Below are 22459 nucleotides of genomic sequence, written 5' to 3'. Positions count from 1 at the left end.
ACAAAACTCGCCAGCTCGTACCGCCGTGGTTGCAACCAGTTTGGCTGTATGAGTTATGCAATTCTTGCGTTTAATTGGCGGGTAGCCATTTACGCTAAACGTGGATATTGGTTCAAGAGCTGCCTTATGTTTTGTTCGCAGGGTAGTAAAAAACCTACTCTAGTAATTAATAACTAAATTAACTCTAGTAGAGTTGATTTTATTAACCTACTTTAACCCTAGTAGGGTTGATTATTACCATAATATAGAGTTAATTTGATATTCTTCTATATATAGGAAAGTAGTGCTAATTAGAATAGGGGTTTACCCCAGAACGCGATGCATCTTTTTATATAAAGTGCTATAGGTATAATATACTACCGGTACTGCAAGCCATAATACAACATGACGATATCCGGCATCACGCAGCTGAGTCTCGACTTAGAGTACATTGCGGAACTCGGGGCGATCACTGCACCGGTCGGTTAGTGGGGCTCAACTGAGAGCTGTATGCTCCCTTGCTCTGTGATCTTCATCATCCACTCGGTACCTGGCCGGGACGAGGAGTTACCCATGTTCCCTTGCTCAGATCATGTTTTTCCATCTCCAATTTCTTACAGGGATGTTGCATTGTTTCAATATACTTTTGCGTAACAGTACGACTCTAATTGCCTATGCCACTAATATTTTAGTATTGTAGGACGAAGTCCTCTCGTAAATTTTCACGGATAGCCCCGTTATCTTGATTAGCGCCCGTATTATGGGGATTCAGAGCATTCAGGTCCAATTTCAGGGCTTGAAGTACTAAGAATAGTATGAGCTTCAATTGAGCTTCAATAAAGCCGTAAAACAAGATAATAACATACCGGAACAATCCCGGGACATTCGCTCCGTGACAAGACGTGGCATCGTCATGGATGCACCTCCCCTTGCGGTTCCGCGAATTCCGCGGTTAACTGCAGTGATCCACGAGGCCCAAAAGTACTACTCTGCATGAGAAATGACACTCTTAAAGCTGCAAGCCTGAAAATGCACAGCATAAACGTTGAGTGTAGTGGATTGCTCGTGTGTGACACAAGGATCTCGGGATAGCCACGTCGTCAAAGAACCACCCGCATCAAGCGCCCTCATTTATCTCTCCTCCCGGTCCTGGCTGGAGCTTAGTTATGGGTCAAGTCAATGGGGCCACAGCCATCATGGGGTTAACCCGCAGTAAACTTGGCATAATTACTTTTTTTCATGTACGACCCGCTAACAATGTCCTAGACCGAGACAGCCACGACAACCACGCGTTCCTGGTTCAATTCTCTTAGCTGCCCGTTATTGGATTATGTAGTGATCGGCAAAGGGCTAGTCTAGCCTCAAAGTTACAGCACAATGCCTTATTGCCGGTAGCCCGGAGGGAGGCTGAGAGTGAGTTTTTATTGGACTCAATTGCCGTAGGTCTCAGCCCAGTGGCTTGACCCCGATGATCATTGCTTCTAATTGCAATTTTATGGGACGGAAATATTAAAGGGCAGAATTAGCTGAAGATATTATGCGGAGAAAACGCACGGGCCAGAAAGAGGGCAAAGAACGTTACATCTGGCGTCTGACTTCAAGACCTACTGACGCTATTTTCTGCGTCTACTTTTTGAGTTGAAAATCCCTCCTCAACTTAGTAAAGCGTCCTCGTAAATGCTTACAGGGAGACCCAAACAGGCTTTGTCGGTCGAGAAGAGAAGTGGATAGATGCATGTGCCGCAACAATACCTCAATTTAGCCCCCCCCCCCCCCCCCCAAAAAAAAAAAAAAAAAAACTAGGACATTTCTATCAAAACGTTAACTACTAAATGTGGCAATACTGACATGCGGCTATACCCCTGTCATGGATAGCCAAAGCCCATTGAATGTCTTAGAGGCCCTTGATCACCGTGGGCTCGATTTACGAAAGGTTAATTGCTAAGGGAGGTAAAAACAAGAGTGATCTGCATTTCACCTACTCTGATAAGAAGTTCCGTGTTTTCACGGAGGTTGATTACACTTCAAAAAGTCCAACCAGCCTCACGATGTGACAATTAGGCTGGGACTCGGTCTGATAGTCTGCATTTCGATATCCCTACTACTCATCTAACCAACGGTCACAACAAGGGGATCCAATAGGGTAACAGCACCTGTTCAGCCACTTTTTTTTTGACTATTGAATACCTCGAGGATCACTACCTAAACAATTATCGCGTGCATATTTTAGTAGATAGTCCAAGATCTACAATATGCAATATGGTTTTCATCGGCGTACAAAAATCGATATCAAGAATCTTTTCCATAGTACAAGGTCGTATTGAACGAAATGATCGTCGATCGCCACAACCTTGTTGCATCGGGTTTGTGTAATGGAGTGACAAACAGCAAGGCAAACTATGGATCGGTATGATGGACGGTGATGCAGCAGTAGTTCTTTTGGAGATAGAAGGCCTTATTTTCAAGCCTCAGATCAGATCACCGACTTCATCGACTTCAACAAGATGCAGAATCTTGTTTTTCCTCTGCCACATTCCAATTCGTCATGGTCTCGTGATGGTGTTGGGCTCTGGATATAAATCATGATTATGCATCGTGGTCTGATGCCTGGATTTCTATGCCAAGAGCATGTACTCTTTTCAGATCCAGCCTAGTCCTACATACCAAAATCAACTTTAGTAGAGTTGATTATTTGTTAGATACGCACGAATACGATAGGGTGAGTGTATCCAAGTGTGGACCAGAATGGGGTGATGTTATTGCTTGTCGACTTAATTCTTTGATCAGTCTGTCTGTGAGGGGTTTCACCGCTCTTTTGGATACTAATATTGCAATAAGAGAAGTGGAGCTCATTCCCAGCCGCCAATCTAACAGTAACGGGGCCCGTTACGAGTTTTGGAAATCCCTGTTGATTTCTAGACCGTTAATTGGCGTAAAACCCGTAACGGGCCCCGTTACCGACTTGAATACTAGAGTAGAAGCCTCTTTCAAGTGAAAGTGGAATGCGGGGTAAGTACAGGGATTATCAGCCAATGACAATGCGAAACGTCCACTTTCAGTGAAAGTGGGAGGATCAATAGAGATGTAGAAGATTGGTGTAATTAGGGCTACTTTCTTAACATCTGCATGCCAAGAAAGTAAGATGACAAAGGAAGGATGTGCTCACCGCCGAATAGCTGTTCTGACATGCGGGTCTAGGGTAACCTAGTCTTGCGCTGTGACACTGGTAAGAAAATTTAGAGCCTGGTGCTCTAATAATTTCCCTCTAAATATTACTAGGTTAACTAATCTAATAGCTAGATAAATTCTTAGCCGTTATTTAATCCTCTATTAAAATCATTATTAATAAGCCTATTTCTATATTACTCCCTTTAGTATAAAATCAGTACTGTTTATTTATTTGGTATATATATTAATGCTATCTATGCTTAGGTTAATGTTATTAATCCTATTCCCTTTCTACTAATTTTACTAGCTCAAGTGAGAAAATTTGGGTAGATATAGATATTTATAATGCCATCCGGGATCACCTAATGGATAACCAAAATTTCGCTCCGTCCATACAAAATCCAAATTTTCAATTACACCGTATTCGGCCAGGAATAAAGATACTTGCAAAGTAAGACCTGTACTATATTGCTTTTTTCGTAGAATTTTACGTTGGTTTAAATTTTCCTCGTTCCGCCCCGTGGCCTGGTTCCATAGTCGTTTGAATTCTTTTGCATTTCACCTCATGTACCCTATGCGGCGCCATGTACTCAAGCCGAGTTTTCACCTAATTTACTCAACGGAACTCCCTCCGCAATGGTTCGTCGTAACTATACCGAAGATGACGTAGCTGAGGCTATATTAGATATCACTTATAGAGGCCTCTCAGAGAATGAGGCGTCTCAGAAACGTGGAGTGCCTCAGGCGACCCTTTCTGGGACGACCTTCTGGTCAAGCGAGCAGGAATGAACATATCCGGGCCCACCAGCGTATTTCTAAGACCCAGGAGGAGACCCTCATTCGTTGGGTGTTGCGACAAGAGTCCCTGGGCTATGCTCTCTCGCACAGCCAGATCCGTGCCTGTGTCGAGGCCATCCTTCAACAACAAGGCGATAACAAACCTTTGAGCAAGCACTGGACCACCAGGTTCGTCAAGCGTCACCTACAACTATCTACCAAGCTTGGAAAACGCCAGGAATCCGCCAGATTTGAGGGATTTACTCCGAAGGCGGTCAATTGGTACATCGATATCTGGGAGAACGAGTACGGCTGGATCAAGCCTGAGAACACAGATAACGTGGACAAGGGCGGTATAATGGCGGGTTTCGGTAAGTCTTCTACAAGTACTCTATGGGTTTTTATAGGGCATAGCTAATTGGTTATCCATGAGGCCTGGACAGCCTCATAATCGGGAGCTCTGACCCAAAGAAGAAGGCGATGTTGAAAGGCGTTCAGTCGCGCACGTGGACCTCGGTTATTGAGGCTGTTACTGTAACTGGCCGCTCTTTAAAACCGGGAATTGTCTTGAAAGGAAAAGAGCTTTAGAAGCAGTGGTTTCTGAATGAATTCGAATTGATAGCGGACTGGCACTACATCACATCCCTGAACGACTGGACCGACAACCATATAGCTCTCGAGTGGTTGAAGGACGTTTATCTACTTCAAACGGAGCCTCGTGATGCACCGGATGCGAGACTCATTATCCTTGACGGTCACGGGAGCCATGCACAGGTGAGTCTTTCGGAGTTTTCGCCGCGGAGTCACCCGCTATAGGGTCGTTAACGAGCAGTCAGGACGAGTGGATAGCGACGTGCTTTCTGAACAACGTCTACTGCTGTTACCTACCAGCGCATTGTTCCCCTGGTTTGCAGCCGTTCGATAATGGAATTTTTAATGCCATCAAAGGTGCGTATTGGAAAGAACTCTAAAAGCTGGCTAGTTTGACCGATTCTGCGCCGGTTGACAAAGTCACCTTTATTCGGGCATATGCGAAAGCCAGAGTGGCGGGCGAGAGGGAGGAGATTATCTTATCCGGCTGGAGGTTTGCTGGAAATTGGCCAATAAATCGTTACAAAGCTCTAACACATCCGGAAATTCAGCCGGACAAAGAAAAACTGCTGGAAGAGCCCTCCTCCACTGCACTCAGATGATACGCCGAAAACGAGTCTGCAAGTGAGGGAAATGGCCAAACACCGAAGTCACCCGACCAGGCAGAAGTACAGTAAGATCGCAAAGGGGCTGGAAGCTTTAGAGATGAAGGTGGCCGTTCAGAATGCGCGGATTACTGGCCTCGAGGAGCAGATGGCCCAGCTGCGGCGAGGGAAGAAAAGAAAGGCGGTACCAATCCCAAATAGACGATTCATAGCTCTGGCGGCGAATCTAGTGGCTGGAGAAGCTTTTCCTGACTCAAAAGAGGTAGTAATAGAGATGGTTGTGGATGAGGAGGTCGAGTCGGTAATTGAAGTGGGCGTCAGGTCAGAGGATGAAAGTGATGACTTTATGGTCGTAGCAAAGCGCTGCCAGTGCACACGGAGCGGTCGGGAGGTCAAAAAACCACGCAGACAGTAAAACTTGAGCAATTTTCTAGAAACTTTCTCCAAAGCCTCATTTATTAATTGAGAATCGGGCCTGTTTTTGTGGACATGAAAATTTGGATTTTGTATGAGAGGAGCGAAATTTTGGTTATGCATTAGGTGGAGTTATGCGTTAGGTGGTCCTGGATGGTATCGAGAAGGCAACTTGGTCGAGCTGGTGATATTGCAGGTGTGAGTTTCCCACAAGCCACGTAGGGAGCCAAACAACTAGCCTACGCAATCTCAAATTTCACCTTCGAAAGCACAATGGGTCTGCTCACCTGAACAGATCCAGTGTAGTTATGGGGTCCCTTACTTGAGTAGTCATTCGATACCAGTGCCGCATATCAGACAGTAGGCCTTCTCCGTCCAGGACTTCTCGACACCCGTTATATTTTCGCGTAAGTCACGAATCTCCCACGCTGTAGGCCCTTCTTGCATCTTGAGGTTAGCCTCAAAGAGTCCTGCGTACGGCTTATAATCCCCAGTCTTCTTCTTGCGGCCCTGCTTGGCTGATCCCTTGGCTGGTGCGGCAGTGATAGATCTCGATGGCGTTGGTCTAGGCGTTGAGTTTTTGGTCTCTAGAGGTGTTTCTCGAACAACCTCCTTTACGTGTACATTATCTTGAGTCTCTCCAGAGCGGACATCGATCGTGGGCTGGGTCTCTTTCTCCTCGGCATCAGTTGGTGATAGAGGACGGGTAGCTTCTTTGGCCTTTTCCTCATTCAAAATCGCACCCTCGGTTCGATGAGGCTTGTCGGTGCCTAGTCGTTCATAAACTTGCATGAGAACATCATGAGTCAAACATTCGTGATGCATCCATTGCCCACACTCCGAGCTCGTGCATCCTATGAGCGTCTTATCGGGGTTCGCGGGGGTTTCACATTTGCATATGATGCTAACGGACTGTACATATATTAGTGAACGCGAAGGTAAGGGGAGCTATCGCGCAACATACCGAAAGTTGTGGTTTGCGGCAGTCGTATGCTTGACGCCAATAAAGCGCGTCTTGGATTTCTTCGTCATCTGACTCAATCCATTGGTTGACGATTGCGGGTGCTGATACACTGACGACGTTGATGATATCCACTGAAGTAATCGGTTAGTTGCGTTGCAGGACGATATTGCTAAGCATTCTAGAACGTACTGTGGTTGGAGGCGATCAGTTCGTTAGTACCATGATACGGTTGGCGGCCTTGAACTGTCTTCTTGCGGTCGATGGTACCAGGAGGCAGTTCGTCGGGCCAGTACATCCAGTAAACGCGTGCATAAACATGGTGCTCATCGGAAGCGCGAATCTCGAGGATGCGCGCAACCCACTCATCATTAGACTTTTTGTAACCACCTTTGCCATCATTTGTGGCCTTTTGGTGCTCGACGGTTGATTCATTGGCGACATAGACGAAGCCCTCGCTGTAGTACTTGATGCTGTTAACTGCCAAGAATTAGCCATAAGCCCCTCACAGTTTGGAAGACGCCGGGATTCATCGGATACTTACGGACGAAGCTGTTGTAGCGCGTCATATCTTGCCATCGCTTTCCAGGTTCGACTGTATAATACAGGTCCATAGTGTCGTGGGTTTTGAAGCTGCCTGTGGGAGAGAAGGGAGAGATTTGAATCTGAACTCGTTTATTGTCATCTTGACCGTCGCGCTTCCGCTTCTTGTTCTTATGACGTTCCTGATCTGCGCGCGATGGGTCAGGCGCGTAAGAAATTGTAAAAGGACACTCTGCGCGATTCTCCTCCCCGACGGAGCGCGATCGCTTTCGATTGCTCATTGTGGCGTTTTGATGCGGTTGGGTATGCCCGTGTCGGGAGTGGAGAGAAGGAGGGGTTTCCAGAGGCAAACAACGAGTCGCACGATGAAAGGGCGAAGAAAAAGAATGAGAGATAATGGAAGGATGAAGAGATGATGGGTTTGTGTTTAGTATAGTAAATTTGCGATGTCGCGTTATGGCTGAGCCTAGCCCCTGTTGTCTTTGAGTAACAAGCCGTGGGCCCTGCGATGTCGTGTGCGCGCTTATCCTTATGTCATCAAATCACGATCTACGATTGGTCGAGCACAGCCCTGAAGTGGGGTTTGTTCATGTTAGATTGGCGGCTGGGAATGGGCCCCACTTTCCTTTATCACGATATTATTCTTGTATCCAGAAAAGGAGGGGAACTGAACCAACCCCTCCCTGACAGACTGATCAAAGAATCAAGTCGACAATCAATAACATCTGTCACGAGCCCTGATTCTCTCATGTGTCTCATTGGATATGTGTATGTTCTTGGTTGTGTTTCTTCCCTGCTCTGGGTCCCATATACATCTTTATACCTGGGTCCGACTGGAGTATCACTGCTATAACGATCGCACGCCCCATTATGTACACTACGTGACAGCAGTGTTCTTGCTTGTTCTGTTCGTGCGGGTACGGCGGTCTTCTGACACGTTCGGACAACAAACCGCTAGTATCCTTATAACCGGGAGGCATTCAATCTAGCGCCTCCTGCAATGCATATTGACGTCAACCTAATATCATCACGCTTCACAGCATGTAACTCCAAAGTTGGGGGATAAAGAGTGACGCAGAGATTGTGGTGAAGTGGTTGTATTAGGGCTTACAGTGGAGGGCGGGTTATAGCCATCGATCTGTCAAACAACGGACCTCAACACTGACCCGCAACCCCCCGACTCAGTGACTCCAACGCGTCTAAGTACGCGTCTATTTTTCCCTCCTGATCACTTTCCATTGAGCACCCATCGCTCTCTATATTGTACACAATGGTTCCACGAGCACCCTAGGTATTATCCGCAAGCGATTTGAGTCAAATCCTCCACCAAAATGGGGTTGCGGGGTCAACAAATTGCGCCCTTATCGCTTTAGTCGAAGCCGAGTCGCTGATTGGTGCTTGGGGTTAGCTAGCGCCGACTTGGGGTGTGGTTATGCAGCATACAGTGGCTCATGAGTAGGAACGTAAGCATAATAACTGTTGCACATTACGTGTATTCGGTCCTTTGATGCAGATTTGTGTATTCATCTTGTGATGTGTTAAAATCTGTCCCTGACTGTTTCCATACGCAATCTTGAAATCCCTGACCTGCACGTGACATCCCAGCTATGCCTTCCATTCAACAGTAACATCTACTATTTTATTATATCTAGTCGCAGAGAATAACCATATGAGATAAATTAATCAGTAATAATATGGAGGGTGATATTCAATTGAACGAGCAATACCAGATGCTGCTCTGGCGGCTTTATAAGGCAGCTATTCAACCCGGCGCCGGCATTGAATCCGACTTTCGGTATCAACGTCAGCTGAAAGGTAACCTGTCGAGGGACATCAGAGACTACTATAACGCGATGGAGCTAGCTCGCCTAAAACTCTCTGCATTACCGGCCGGTTTGGACAGTTTCTGTAGCTCTTAGGGGAAAGAGAAAACAACCTCGGTCTAACGTACATGATAAGCGAGTGGATCAGATAAGCGAGCGGATCATCCCACTTTTCACCTTAAAGGCTAATTTTAAAAAATCTATATAAAATTCAGACTAAGCCTAAAATAGCTATAATTATAATATAAGACACTTAAGTATATGAACTTTTTATAACCTTAACATTAAAATTTTAATTAAATTCCTCAGGGTTTTATTAAAGAAAGTTTATTTACACTGTGTATATTAAAGCTTTCTAAACCAAAAAAACAGCTAAAATTCCTATATAAATATATGAAGATAAAGCTAAGTATACTATTATTAAATGTCATTATTTTACGTTTTTAGCTATTTTATTTAAGCTTTAAAGTGTTATAGGGTAAGCTATTTTTAGCTGCACAGTATGCTGATCCACTCGCTTGTCTGATCCACTCGCTTATCATGTACGTTATTGCAGTTTTCGGTTTTGATCCAAGCCCTGTCGAAGGCTTAAATACAGCTTGCTTGACCCAACAGCCCTCTCGATGGGGTAAGCAAGGCAGACTTCGACACATGCGCTTCCGTACACAAGGCTTAATAGCGGGCAGCTGACCACGTAGCTAATGCACAGGGCCATCGGGCGTGCAATGGCACTTGTCACAAACTAACTAACAAATACAGGCGGGCAATTCGAAAACAGGGGCTTGAATGGGCAATCATTGGCTGGCAAGTTCCAGGCTGGCGATCAATTCAATTCAATCACACATCTGGTGGACAAAAGATGCACCAGTGAACCGTGCGAGCGTGCACGTCCCATAAAACACACCGTGCCACCCCTGCTTCAACTCAATCAACACCCCAGATTGAGTTGATCGCCACCCTGGTCAATGGCTCAAGTCGTTGTTGGGCAAACCGGCCCGCTCCGCGGAGATCGGTGAGTCCTGACTAGGTGATCTGTATTACCGATTCGCCTTCAAAGAAGAAACGTCCTGCTGAATTACAGGTGTTGGCCGTAACCGAGCTTTCTCTCTCGCCTTATGATAAATACCGACGAGTCGCTTTAAGTATGGCGACAGATAAGGTGGATGAAACCGGCAAGATACGGCAGTTTTTTAACTTAGATTTCTCAAAGGTTATTAAACTATTGCTGCCTGGAACTTAAAACTGCGGCAACGCTAACGCAGCTATGCACTTTGCCAGCCATATTGCGCATTGCCTCTGTCGAGCTGAGGTGGCTAACTGCAAGTTTGCAGGGGCATCCCAACAATTGCCATACGCTCGAAGGAGGCCCGAGCGTTGATCGTTGACCAAATGATCTTCTTTATGTTTCAAGAGACATAATCCGACGTGACGTTGGGTCCGGGGAAGGGAGGTGATTCCGTCGTTACAGCCTGATGGATCTTGACATTGTTGATCAGACCATTGCTAAGTGGGACTCTGATCGCAACAGCGTGTCCGCGATTACTATCTCCTAAGAGCTCAAGGGGCTCCAATCCGTACCCCGCCCCACCTTATCCCTGTCATCACAGAAGTACAAGCGGGGTACCAAAAGCTTCAATTTCCAACCTTTCACAGCTAAATTACTATACAATCTATGGCAATTCAAACAATGAATATATCTTCAGATCCCGATCAAATACAAGAGGTCGATTCCTATGATGACAAGAGCTTCTATAAGCAACACAAGGGACCCCGCATGGGCTCCAAGGAGCCGGTCGGAGCTAATGATTTTCCGGCCGATGAATCTCGCGGCTTCAATTTCAGCCCTTTCATCGTGCAACCTCGCAATTATCACATTAGTTATTTACCCAATACACCACTTGATTTTTTCCAGCTTTTTGTGCCTAAATCATTGCTTTGGCGATGGATTGAATACACCAATAGCTGGGTTTATTACCTACTTGAAAATAGCGTGGTTGACAGCTGGAATAACCCTCTTCACGAACGGTCACAGCTCCTAGCATGGAAAGGGGTCTCCACTGCACAGATCTATATATGGCTTGGTATGCTGATTTATATAGGAATTCATAAGGAAAGGAAGCTCAGAAGCCATTGGAAGACCCCCCGGCTAGGAGAACAAGCCCCTCTACACTCAGTTATTAAGTTCATGCCCTACTGGAGGTTTCAGTTAATCCATGGCTACCTTCGTCCCTTTGACCATACCAAGATTGATGAGAATGCCCCCCTGCCGAAGGTATTCCAAGCTGCTGAAGAGTGGTCTAACCACATACAGAGAGTGTCAGCTGCACTCTTTCAACCAGGCTCTCATCTCGCTGTAGATGAGTGTATGGTCCGCTATACAGGCAGATCAACAGCGACAACCGTTGTCAAAGGAAAGCCAACCCCGCTAGGCTTCGAAATCTGGGTTATCGCCCAAGAAGGCTTCTTTATTCGGTGGCTTTGGCATTTTAAAGGCTCAAATTATGATGCCCTAAGAACGGGGCCAAGGCGAAAGAGAGGTCGCCCTAGCACACAAGAGAGAGAGGCAGCTAGCAAAGAGGCAGCTGCTCTCACACAACTAGGTAATACGCAGGGCGTCGTTATTTCCCTATGTAATATGCTGCCAAAGCAGACATATCACGTCTTTGTGGATAACCTCTTCTCAACACCACCTCTTTTCCGCAAGCTTCGTGATCACGGCTACGGGGCTACAGGCACAGCCCGCCCTAACTGCGGCATACATAAGGACCTAAAGAGGGATAAGGCACTTGATAAATTAGGGCGCTGTGGCTATGCCGTCAATGAAGTCAGGGCTATCCCGACGAGGGATAATAAGGTGAGAAGCTATGACACTTTTCTATATATTTCCTTTACTAATCTGTCTTCTCCTCTCCTTCCTAGGTCAATCAAATAGCTTGGAAGGATAACAGCCTTGTGCTCTTTATTACGACTGTCTTCCGAGGCGATGAGCGTACTGAGAAGAAGAGGAAAAAGCCGTCCGTAGAGCACCCACGGGCCCGGCCAATACAGCAGTTTTTTGGTGACGAGACCGCTAAAGTCGTTCCAATACCGACAGCAGCTGCTGCTTATAACGATGAAATGAACCACGTAGACCGAGGTGACCAATTGAGGTCATATACAAGCTATGATCACCCCTTTCGCCGGGGGGCTTGGCAGGCTCTGACCTGGACCTTCCTTCTTGATGTTGCACTTACTAATAGCTATATCCTTCAACTACATGATCCCCAGCCAAATTGGGAGAGATATAAGTCACAGGAGGATTGGCGGAAGTGTATTTCAAACGCCCTATTCAACACATATCATCAAGAAAGTCAAGCAACAAAGCTCTATCAGTCAGGGGCTGAAGAGGACATCAATGATCAAGAAACACGGCAAAAACACATAGACAGGAGCATCAACCATGTCTATCGTGGCCGTTATTCAAGGTGCCTAGCTTGTCAGGGTTTTCGGCAAGGGCAGATAAGGTCAAAAGGCCCAAATAGGCATGCTTTCGCTGAAATCAGCGGTAACGCAAGAGGAAGGCATCACAGCCGGCAGACTAGGTACGTGTTACGATTCGTGCCCGTAACAGCGCTGTAAGGCTTCTATAAGGCAGCTGTAGCACACCCATAATTGCTTGCATAGCGATTATGGCCCGATCTTTTGCCCTGTGGCTTAACGGCTTGTGCAACCGTTACATATCTGACCTATGGGAAAGAGCCGATATCCTTATAAAGGAAGCTATTATGACCTTAGTGGCTAGGAGCCCAGCTGAGCATCCTGAAGAGCCTGATCCCTATCTCTTATCTCTTCCTGTAAGGGAAGGAGGTCTAGGGCTTCCTTTGCATAAGGAATTAGCCCAAGGCCTATATCAGGCAGCTAAGGAAACAGCTAAGAAGATCCTAAAGGATATTACTAGCTATTTTACTTCTTATCCCTCTCTACATACCTCTCAAGTCCAAATCCCTAGTCAAGACCAAGGGAAATCAGCTAAAGACGTTTTTAAAGAGGTAAATGAAGCTAAGCTGGAAACCTTCCTCCAAGACCTCCCTATAGCCTATAAGCAAGCTAGGCTAGAAAATGCTAGCTATTTAGGCCGAAAGTGGCTTAGAGTCTTACCTACACAAAAACCTCTCTCTTTTACAGACTCTGAGACTACTGAAGCCCTTAGAAGCAGGCTTTTCTATCCTATCAAGCCTCTAGACCTGCCTTGTAGCGCCTGTGGAGCTATAGCCAGCCTAGGTCATGAGGATACCTGTAAGGGAGCTAGCAGAAGGTGGATTGCAAGGCATAACGCTGTTAATAGGGCCTTTGTGAAAGCCCTTGGCAGCCGGCCTGACTTAGAGGTTGAGATTGAACCCCTAGTCCAGCAAGACTCCTCCCTCCGGGCCGACTTTGCAGTCACTATTGGAAACAGCCGCTACTTCTATGACATCCAAATCGTAGCTATCTCCAAGGACTCTGCAAGAGATGACCCTTATAGCACCCTAAAGGAAGCTGCTGATGAGAAACGGCGGAAATATCAGTCTCTTGGAGCCTTTTTCCACTCTCTTATCTTCTCAGCAGGTGGCCTTATGGATCAGGAGACCTCTCAGACCTATAAGAAGCTCCAAGAGCTCTTAGGTCCCTTTGCAGCCTCACAGCTAGACTCAACTATAGGCCTAGCCCTAACTAAGACTAGGGCCATCTCAGCAGCTTCTATAGCCCGAGATCTGCCTAGGAGAACTCATTCCTAGATAGCCTCTTCCTATCCTCTCTATCTCTCTTCTATTCTTATCTCTCTTTTATCTCTATCCCTTCCTTATCCCTATCTCTTTCTTTTATATCTATCTCTTTCCTATCTCTCTCCTTCTATCTATCTTTTATCTCTTTTTATTTCTCTATCTTTTTTCCTTATTATCTCTCCTATCTCTTTCCTATTTCCTTTATCTATCTCTCCTTTATAGTCTTCGTAAATCCTTATATAGATAGCATTCGAGCAAGATAGCTTTCCATAGCTTAATATAACCCTATCCTAACCCTAACCCTTGCCTTTACGGCTAAACGGCACGCCGCTCGGGGTCATTGATGTAATGCTGCCAAGCCACTGCAACGTCTCGGTCGGCACGCTATCGAGCCGCCAGCAGCAACGGTCCACCTCACGATCAAAGCTCTGTCCGAGTCGGCTAAGCAATAGTCGTTCACGGGCTGCTTCCTCGTCTTCTTGCTTCCCAGCTAACCTGCCTGTTGCTGCCCTCGCCCGTAGCCACTCGGCTGCGTCGTGAATACTGATCAAGTCCCGGGAGCCAAAGTGTCGTACCCAGCCTAGCCTCTTGACCCACGGCGAATCACGGTCGATATCTTCCTTCAAGTCACCCTTCCGTAGTCGTGCGGCATCTTCCTCTTTCAATCGAGCCTGACTCGCAGCAATAACCTCATCCATAGCGCTCTGACTGCTAGTATTAGCTGCATCAGACAGACCGTTACTATCGCTATCATCCCGAATAATCCAGTAGCGCGCGTGACTCCTTCCTCGCATCCACGTCTGTAGCCGCACTTTAGTCCATCGTTCCTCTACTGCACCATGCCCTGCCTCTCGCCAATGACGGACAATATTATCCCGTGCAATAGTAAGATATCGGCATGCATAACAGCTATATCCATCTGAAATAGCAAGATGTTCAATTGCCGGGCTGTTATCTTCGGGTACTGCAATGAGTTTCGGGTCAGCTAGTTCCAATATGCCAAAATAGTCCTTGATATCCTTAAGCACTTGGCCCTTCAGCTGATGCTCATGTCGGAAGTGTGACTCGATGCCAGCGCCCGGCCGAACGGCTGCTTGACATAGCCTGCAGATCAGTATCTGATAGTCGTGATTAAGCTGTATGATGTCCTCCATTGCTGCTTGATATTGCCTCTTTCTTCGGTAATAGAAAGAGAAGAGATTTGTTTTTTCTGTTAATTGAAGTCCCCTTTCCTCTGCATTACTCTAACCCCAAGCTCACGCTAGCTAACCCCAAGTGTGGAGTTGGGGTTATTTTTAACCAATCAGCGACTCGGCTTCGCTCCAAACGATATGACTCCAAAACGCAAGCGAAATGACCTATTTTGGTGGCCGATTTGAGTCAAATCGCCTCTTAATAGTACCTAGGCTCGGGTAGGTTTTCTGCTGCGTCTCCTCTAGCCACCATGCAAGGGCGCTTGTAAAGCCATAAACCCGTTCAGAATTGCAATATCGCTCGTATCCGTCCATGGCGAGTGACGGCTGCAGATGCTTGTTCCTCCAATTCAAGAACTCGTTCGTGGTTGTCGATGGGACCTCGCAGAGAGGAAGCGGTGATTCCGCAGGTTTATATTCGTTCCACAGCGTCTGAATCAACTTCTTTGATGACTCAGCCCACTCCTTTCTCCAGTTCTCTTGGATGCAGTGCCATTTGTGCGAAGGGTGGAGCACAATGGCTGCAACATACGCAGGCGATTCTTCAGTAAGGCGATAGTACTTATCCAACTTGGCCCAGCCCGAGTTATACATCGGTGCCATCACCGGATCGTCGATAGCTGCCTCCTTGCCGGCTTCGAATTGTGCCAATACGAAATCCATCGCCAAGAGGACATTATCGAGTGTTGCAAACGATGACTCGGGAGCCTTGGTCGTCATCTTCAGCTTCTCCAAGAAGGACTTGATCTTCTCCAAGATGATCCAGTCCTCTAGAGAGAGCTCGTCTCCAGCGCAATCTGCGTCCATCCATTTATTAAAATAGCCGTCAATTGCATCTCTAAGATTCAATGCCGCCCTCAACATAGTATACCACGAGCTCCATCTTGTGTCATTGTCTCGCGCAAGCCTACGGTTGTGGCTGATAGCAAGAAACTTTTGGCTGCGCTGAACACTCCGTTGGATGTAAATGACGAAGTTGTGAAGCCTGCCAAGAGGACCCTTCTTCCGCCACGCTTCAATATGCTTTAGTGCCACATTATGCAGGCCAGCATCGTCGCGTTCGAGCTTCTCATTGTCGGTGACGAAGAGGAAAGCTTTGGCGGCGAGGTTGATGATATGACCTTGGCAGCGGAGTCGGTGAACTTTGGGATCGTATTGAATGTCATATCGGCGTAGGAGGCCTGTGGGATGTTAGGGACAACCATTAGAAATAGTAAGTTGTACTGACCAAGCGAAAGGGATCTCATCATTGTATCGTTATTGCCAGCATTGTCCATCACGAAATACCCAAGCTTCGAAGCAAAGCCCCATTCGTCAACCACTTCCAAAATTGCCGCAGCGAGGTGAGAACCGCCATGCTCACTGTCGATGTCTTTCAACGCCAAAATATGGTGCTCCAGCTGACCATCTTCCGTGATATAGTGGCCAACTACGCCTAGCATGGCCAAAGAGTTGGGAGAAGTCCAGAGGTCGCAGCTGATGTGAATTCTTGACTTCGCCGACTGTATGCGCTGCTTGACCTTCTCCTTCTGATCTTCATACTGCCGCATGATCCATTTCCTGATGGTCTCGTGCGTGGCTGGAAGCCAAGTATCGATATCGTTATTGATGACGCCAAGAGTGCTCGGAACTCTGGATATTCCACGAGCTGAAAGGAGAGAGAACAGGCCGTAATAAACCTCACATATAACACTTCGAGCTGGTCAGGGTCGATCGAATGTCCGGATTGATCGTTGAGCCGACGGCGTTTGCGGGGATTTTCTTCTGCTGCAGCACGAGCTTGTTCGAGAATCGTTCGTATCGTTGCCACTTTAGCTGTGCGCGGGGCTCCTTTTGGCAGACCATGGCCGTCAGGAGGAGGGTCCATAAGATGTTTTGCGGGAGCTGCAGTACCCCCGGAACAGGCATATGCTCTGTCACAATGTTTGCAGCGCCACTCTTCTTTTCCGGTCCGCTGATTGTAGTACCTCGTCTCTATCTCCTCGTTTGGCATATGAGAGAAGACCCATGATGTTCTGGGCTTGGTGGAGGAGGTTGTAGAGGCTGTGCAAGGTCGAGATTTGGACGTTTGGCCTTCGTCTAAGCCATGTAACTGCTGGCTGGAAAACTCCGAAAAGTCGACTGAAATTGACGACTCTCTTCGTTGTGACGATTTTACAAACGGGAGGCGTTGTTGAGGCATGACGATACGGTTAGTCAGTAGGCTCGATAGTGATAAAGAAAATGGGCAGAGGTGACGATGGCCAATATCGACAGGCAACCACTGGTAGGCCCAGCCCAACATGGTCCGTACCAATCGTACCTCCCCTGACGCGTGAAGGAAACGCGTGGTCGCATGTTAGTAGTATTTATTATGCCCGGGAGAACGGACCTCATAGGGCCTGTGGCTACGCTAAGCTATTCACGTATTCCCCACTTTTCGTCCATTCTACACAAAAGAAAGCCCTACTGCTCTTCCTGTTCTTACTTTTCTAGCCCCGTTTGCTTGACACTGCTTGACAGACCTGCTTGAAGGCCAACCAATACCATCTCCAAGTGTTCAGCATCCTATCTTCAGCAGCTGAAGCATGGTCTGTCAACTTGAGGCTGTTTGTTGTTAGTAATCAGCTGTGATGTTAATATTAGTAGTCATTTGTTTTCTCCTTCTCAAACTCCTTCCTGGCTCAATCTTCCTGTCGCCATCGCAAATTTGACTGTCGCTCGCACCGCCTCCAGGTTAGGTCTCCACTTTGCTCCGTCTGACGCCGACTTTCCACCTAGAAAGAAGGAAAGGTTGCCCATCATGTTTTGTCCTACTCGACGCATGGCATCACGCTCTGCTTCCCATCTTGTGCATCGGAACAGAAAATGCTCCATTGTCTCTGGTCCACATCCACATTCACACATGTCCGACTCTGCGGCCCCGATCTTGTTGAGGTAGCTGTTGGTCTTCGCCATTCCCGTGCGGAGCTGCGAGAGCACTCCGGCTTCTCGTCTCTTGCAAATGTCGTATAGTGCTTGCGTATGTTTGCCTGGTAGGGCCCGATCTATCCGTTTGGAGTAGTTGCCTACATTGTTGGGTAGTTTCCGTTGCTGATGCAGCTGCGACACTGCCAGCCTGAGCCGCGTGGAGCGGGCCTGGTACGGTAGCGATTGCGGCGTGCATCCCGCTCTGGTAGCCTTCTTGGCTTGTCTCTTTGCTTCACGACTCATGCTGAGGTCATCGTCTCTGGATGGTACCCAGATCATCTTGACTCTATTGTTTCCCTTTCTCAGTCGCTCGATGTGCTCGTAGATCTGACGGATGGAGGTCTGGCCTGATTGCTGTTGCGGTCGGGCAATCGCCTTGAGTGACGACTGGCTACTTGACAGCACCGTAAGCTCTCGACATTGTAGACCATCCGGCATGCATCGCAATGCCATCGCTATCGCCTCCAGCTCGGCGGTGTACGGGTTCTGATCGTCTCGTGACCCGAGCGTGGCCGAGTACCTGGCCACTATCCTGTCTGTTTGACCAGGCGATCTTTGGGCCACGATGCCGCCCATACCCACTAGACCTCCCCTGTCGGAAGCACTGGTCGCGATGACAATGTCGTTGACGTTCTTTGCAGCTATTTTCGCCGCTTCACGATCGGCCTCGCGTACAAGCGGCACCCGGTTGTACCACGGTGGTACCGCATAGGCCTCAATCGTTTCCATCCGCTCCGTTCCGCTGCCTTCATACGCAAGCGCCAGCTTCTTCAACGGTGACATGTATCTTCGACTCGCCGACACCTTGAGGGCTGCTAGCGGGTGCGTCTTTGGCACCGTCTTGATGTTGATGTACATCCGCATGCCTGCTTGAGCATGTCGCTCGCATACCGTCTGTATGTTGGCTTCTGCCTCCATCACTGCTGTCGCGACTGTCCGGAAAGCACCCGTGATGGCTCGTGCTCCTATCTTCTGAGCCCTGTTGAACCAGCTCAGTGCTCTTTCGTTTCGTGCATGCGACCACACGACCGAAGCGTAGTCCATCGCCGGAGCGACGGTCGCCGTAAACAGCTGCCTAGCCGTGCGTGGAGATAGCATCCTCAGGGTCGCATGTTATGTCTGGTTGTCAATAAAGACGCGTGTTGAGGTGAACGCTCGCCAATAAAATGCCAAGCATCCTTGTCGCTGGTGTAGGGTAAAGCGTGCCTGGCTACTGTCAAGAGGCAATTTCGCCCCAGGACCAACAACCCAATAAAGTAATATATTGACAATATGGACACCCTCATATTATATTGTCACAATATCGAAATCTTCATATCATATTGTCACGATATGAGAGAGCCCATACCATATGGGTTATATTGTAATATACTACTTTATTGCCATATTATTAGCAACACTGACCGTGGTTTCAATCGTGGAGGAAGGAGGGCGTCTTCGGGGCTTATTGATATTGCGGGCATCTCTGTTAACGCGAGGCAGAATGTCTTGGGAAAACATACCAACTAAGAATAAGTTTGTGATCCATCTGAGGAGTCGTAGTGTTCGGACTAGAGCAAATAAGAAAAGCCATGTACGGCGGGGTCGACGCCATGTTTTAACTCCGCCGAATATAGGGGATGTCCAAGTCCATCTCGACCGCACACGGCATCCACACATTAATGTCCTCATACTTAAGAGGAGTCAAGGAATTTGTACTACTCAAACACGCCCGGGATACGATGCGTCTTCTTTTTTTTCCGGCCAAGATTGGCTGACGTGGCACGCTGTGATTGTCATGTCTCAGCCCCCAAGAGTGTTATCTTAAGACAAAAGGAGCACATGAGCTGAACAGCCCACTACAGCCAATCGCAAACGCCAGTTGAGTATTGAGGAACAGTCTGGGCCCTGCAGTGGCTTCGAGACTTACGCCAGCACTAACCACAAAGTGCGATTTTGTGATGGAAGGGGCTTGAGCGGAGCTGTGCGGCCAGCCACCTGGGAAAAATTCCCCCTTTTATTGAACTGGCTGGATAGAGGAGCTGAATTGCCTCATATTAAACGGGCAAACCTTTCCCTTGAAAATTATTTCACTCATGTCGCTTGAGGAGACGGTCTTAAAGTCAGACGTAACACAGGCATTGCCATTGCCGTTTCGAAATGAAGTTATACGCAAGACTCGCTGTCGCGCTTACGGTTATACGTTTTGTAAAACCTAAACTCGTATTACCCTCTTGTGCAGTAAGTCATTTAGCATCCATCGTTCGAGACAGTACATTGGCTAGAACACTCTAACCACTTCTTCTAGCAAGCATGTTTAACAACCAACGCAGACGTCTTCACCGATGGTACGAGTGTGTGCAGCCTTCTTGATAGAGACTGTCAATGTACCAACGAGGAGTACCTCAGCACCGCGCACTGCTGTTTGCACGAGCAGTGCTCCGACTCGGACCGCAAAAAGGCAGAAGAGTACTCAAGGTCGTATTGTAGGCATGCTGGCCACTCAATGCCATCCGGCATCGTGTGCTCCACTGTTGCCAGCTCGTCTGCCGACCTGCAGTCTTCTGAGACGTCTGCTCCCGAACAAAGCAGCATGACGGAAATTGGCAGCATTGCGACAGCGGAGAGCACAACTGAAGAGAATAGCGGCTCAGAGACGGCGACCAAGTCTGCCTCAGAGCCTTCAAGTTTGCCAACATCTGACGGAACCGCTGGCTCTTCGAGTACCTCCTCGGAAACGACCAAGGACAACCACGCCCTGACTCTTCAGCTTGGACTGGGTCTGGGCATCGGCCTGGGAGTGCCACTGGTTATCGCAGTCATCTATCTCGCGCTTCTCCAGAGGAAGAAGCTCAAACAGCAGGGAACACTAAACAACCAGGAACCTCAAGTATCTTTTTACCAAGCCCCTCCGCCTCAGGGATTCTCTCCTCTTGGCTATCCACCCTCAAGCCATCTACCACAGGGTTCTCAAGTCTCGAGTCCTCAGGTCCAGGCCCATCAAGAGCAATTCGAGCCTCACAAGTACGAGCATGAAAGTAGCGGAGGTGTCGAAGGTTTAAACAGGAATCAATATGAAATGATGGGAAATATACCCCCGCCAAGGCATGAACTGCCTTCTAACAACCCAGAGACATGTGGCGAGCTTCCTCCAGATACTCGGCCACACAATGAGCTTCCTTAGGTCGTTGGTAGAATTAAGAAATCACTTCATGGAGTCGTTACAACGTATATTACTGGAGCATGAAAAAGCTGTATAATACAATACAATACAATACAATTTATTACGCCCGGCGGCCTGTTCTGACCGAAAGGGCACTAGTCGCTAATGCTTACATACAACGCCTGCTTTTCGTCCTCGTTTCCCCAAGCCCATGCTGTGCCACACATTGCTTAATTTGTATCCGCATTTTCCTAAAGCCCATACTGAACCTTGGTTTTACACCATCAATCTGAAATTCGTGTCCTCAAGCCCATACAGCGCCTGCTCCTTGATTGTTCTTTTCCTTCTACCCTGTTGCTCCCTGCGTTTTCCCCTGATTTACTAGCATAGCCAGCGAACTAGCTTGAAGGCTATTCTTCAAGTGTTCAACGTCCTATCTACGGCGGCTGAAGCGACGTCCGCTTTTATAAGACGGGGTATTTGGTGTTTAGTGTAAGTAGGTTAGTAAGAGTAAGTAGGTGTGATTCTTGCAATCTGGTTTCAGTATTGTGTGTCAAGTCGGCCTGTGGCCATTGCAAATCGTATAGTTGCATAGACTGCCTGCATGTTTGGCGTCCACTTTGCGTCATCTGATGGTGATTTTCCTCCTAGGTAGAACGAGAGGTTTCCTCTCAATGTCTCCGTGCACTGCAACATTTCAGTCCTATACGCTGTCCATTTCGTGCATCGAAAGAGAAAGTGCTCTACTGTCCCTATCGCTTGCCCGCATACGCATTGCTATGATGCTGCTACTCTGATCCGGAAGAGGTACCCGTTCAGTCTGGCCATGCCTATCCTAAGCTGTGATAGCACGCTGGCTTCTCTCCTTGATAAGTCATCATAGAGCAGTCGGGTGTGCTTGCCTGGGAGTGCAGCATCGACCTTCTTTGAAAACCTCCCGACGTTATCTGGTAGCTGTTTCCTAGTACGCTGACTCGATCGGGCTATGTTCAGGGTCGTCGATCGCATTCGGGGAAACTTCCGAGCCGGGACGGCACCGTCGCGGCTCGCACTTCGCGCCTCTTTCTTAGCCATCTCCAGGAGCCTGTGTTCAGCACTGGTGGGTATCCATATGATGGCCACCACGTTTCCTTTGTTCCTCAATGCATTGATGGAATCATATATGCACCCAACATACTCTTGGCCGGACTGCTGGCGAGGGTTTCGGACCGTAAGCACGGCGGCTTTGTTGCTCGCCAATAGTGCCATACTTCGGTATTCGAGGTCAGGCAAGTGCCTCAAAGCATATGCCATCGCCGCCAGTTGCCCAGAGAACGGATTCTGCTCCGTTCTCATGCCGAGTGTGAAGGAGAAGCGCTCAAGCTTCGGCCCTCCTCGCACCGATGCAGGAATCTCGATGACCCCGCCGACTCCGACCACCCCGTTCCGCGCCGAACTGCTCACTGCGGTACGTACCGCCCATCCTAGATCTGCTTGTGTCACTGCCGAATTGTCCCCATCATCCACTATAGTCTGCACTCGTTCTACCCAAGGTGCCAATGTGAAAGGGTTGATCGTTTCTAGTTCCTCTAT

General features: G+C 48.0%; 3 protein-coding genes across 3 annotated transcripts; 1 reads left to right on the top strand and 2 right to left on the bottom strand.

Moving 5' to 3' along the window:
- Window positions 1–5864: 5864 nt before the first annotated feature.
- BKA55DRAFT_529525 (uncharacterized protein) lies at window positions 5865–7319 on the bottom strand (the record flags this gene model as incomplete). The annotated part of the gene is made up of 4 exons (XM_046189084.1): window positions 5865–6446; window positions 6499–6629; window positions 6688–6975; window positions 7040–7319. 4 exons carry the CDS (start codon window positions 7317–7319, stop codon window positions 5865–5867), a joined length of 1281 nt encoding a protein of 426 aa, XP_046041379.1.
- Window positions 7320–13817: 6498 nt separating this feature from the next.
- BKA55DRAFT_586164 (uncharacterized protein) lies at window positions 13818–14802 on the bottom strand. Its single transcript, XM_046194534.1, has one exon. The coding sequence runs from the start codon at window positions 14755–14757 to the stop codon at window positions 13900–13902; it is 858 nt and encodes a 285-aa protein (XP_046041378.1). The 5' UTR covers window positions 14758–14802; the 3' UTR covers window positions 13818–13899.
- A 4962-nt stretch (window positions 14803–19764) lies between these two features.
- On the top strand, window positions 19765–21041 carry BKA55DRAFT_681620 (uncharacterized protein). The gene is made up of 2 exons (XM_046198261.1): window positions 19765–19965; window positions 20033–21041. Exons 1-2 carry the CDS (start codon window positions 19885–19887, stop codon window positions 20906–20908), a joined length of 957 nt encoding a protein of 318 aa, XP_046041377.1. The 5' UTR covers window positions 19765–19884; the 3' UTR covers window positions 20909–21041.
- The last annotated feature ends 1418 nt before the right edge of the window (window positions 21042–22459 follow it).

The sequence above is a fragment of the Fusarium redolens genome (assembly GCF_020744475.1).
Source record: "Fusarium redolens strain MPI-CAGE-AT-0023 chromosome Unknown BKA55scaffold_33, whole genome shotgun sequence".
In the NCBI taxonomy this organism is placed as follows: Eukaryota; Fungi; Ascomycota; class Sordariomycetes; order Hypocreales; family Nectriaceae; genus Fusarium; species Fusarium redolens.
This window is presented reverse-complemented; position numbering and strand designations above follow the sequence as displayed.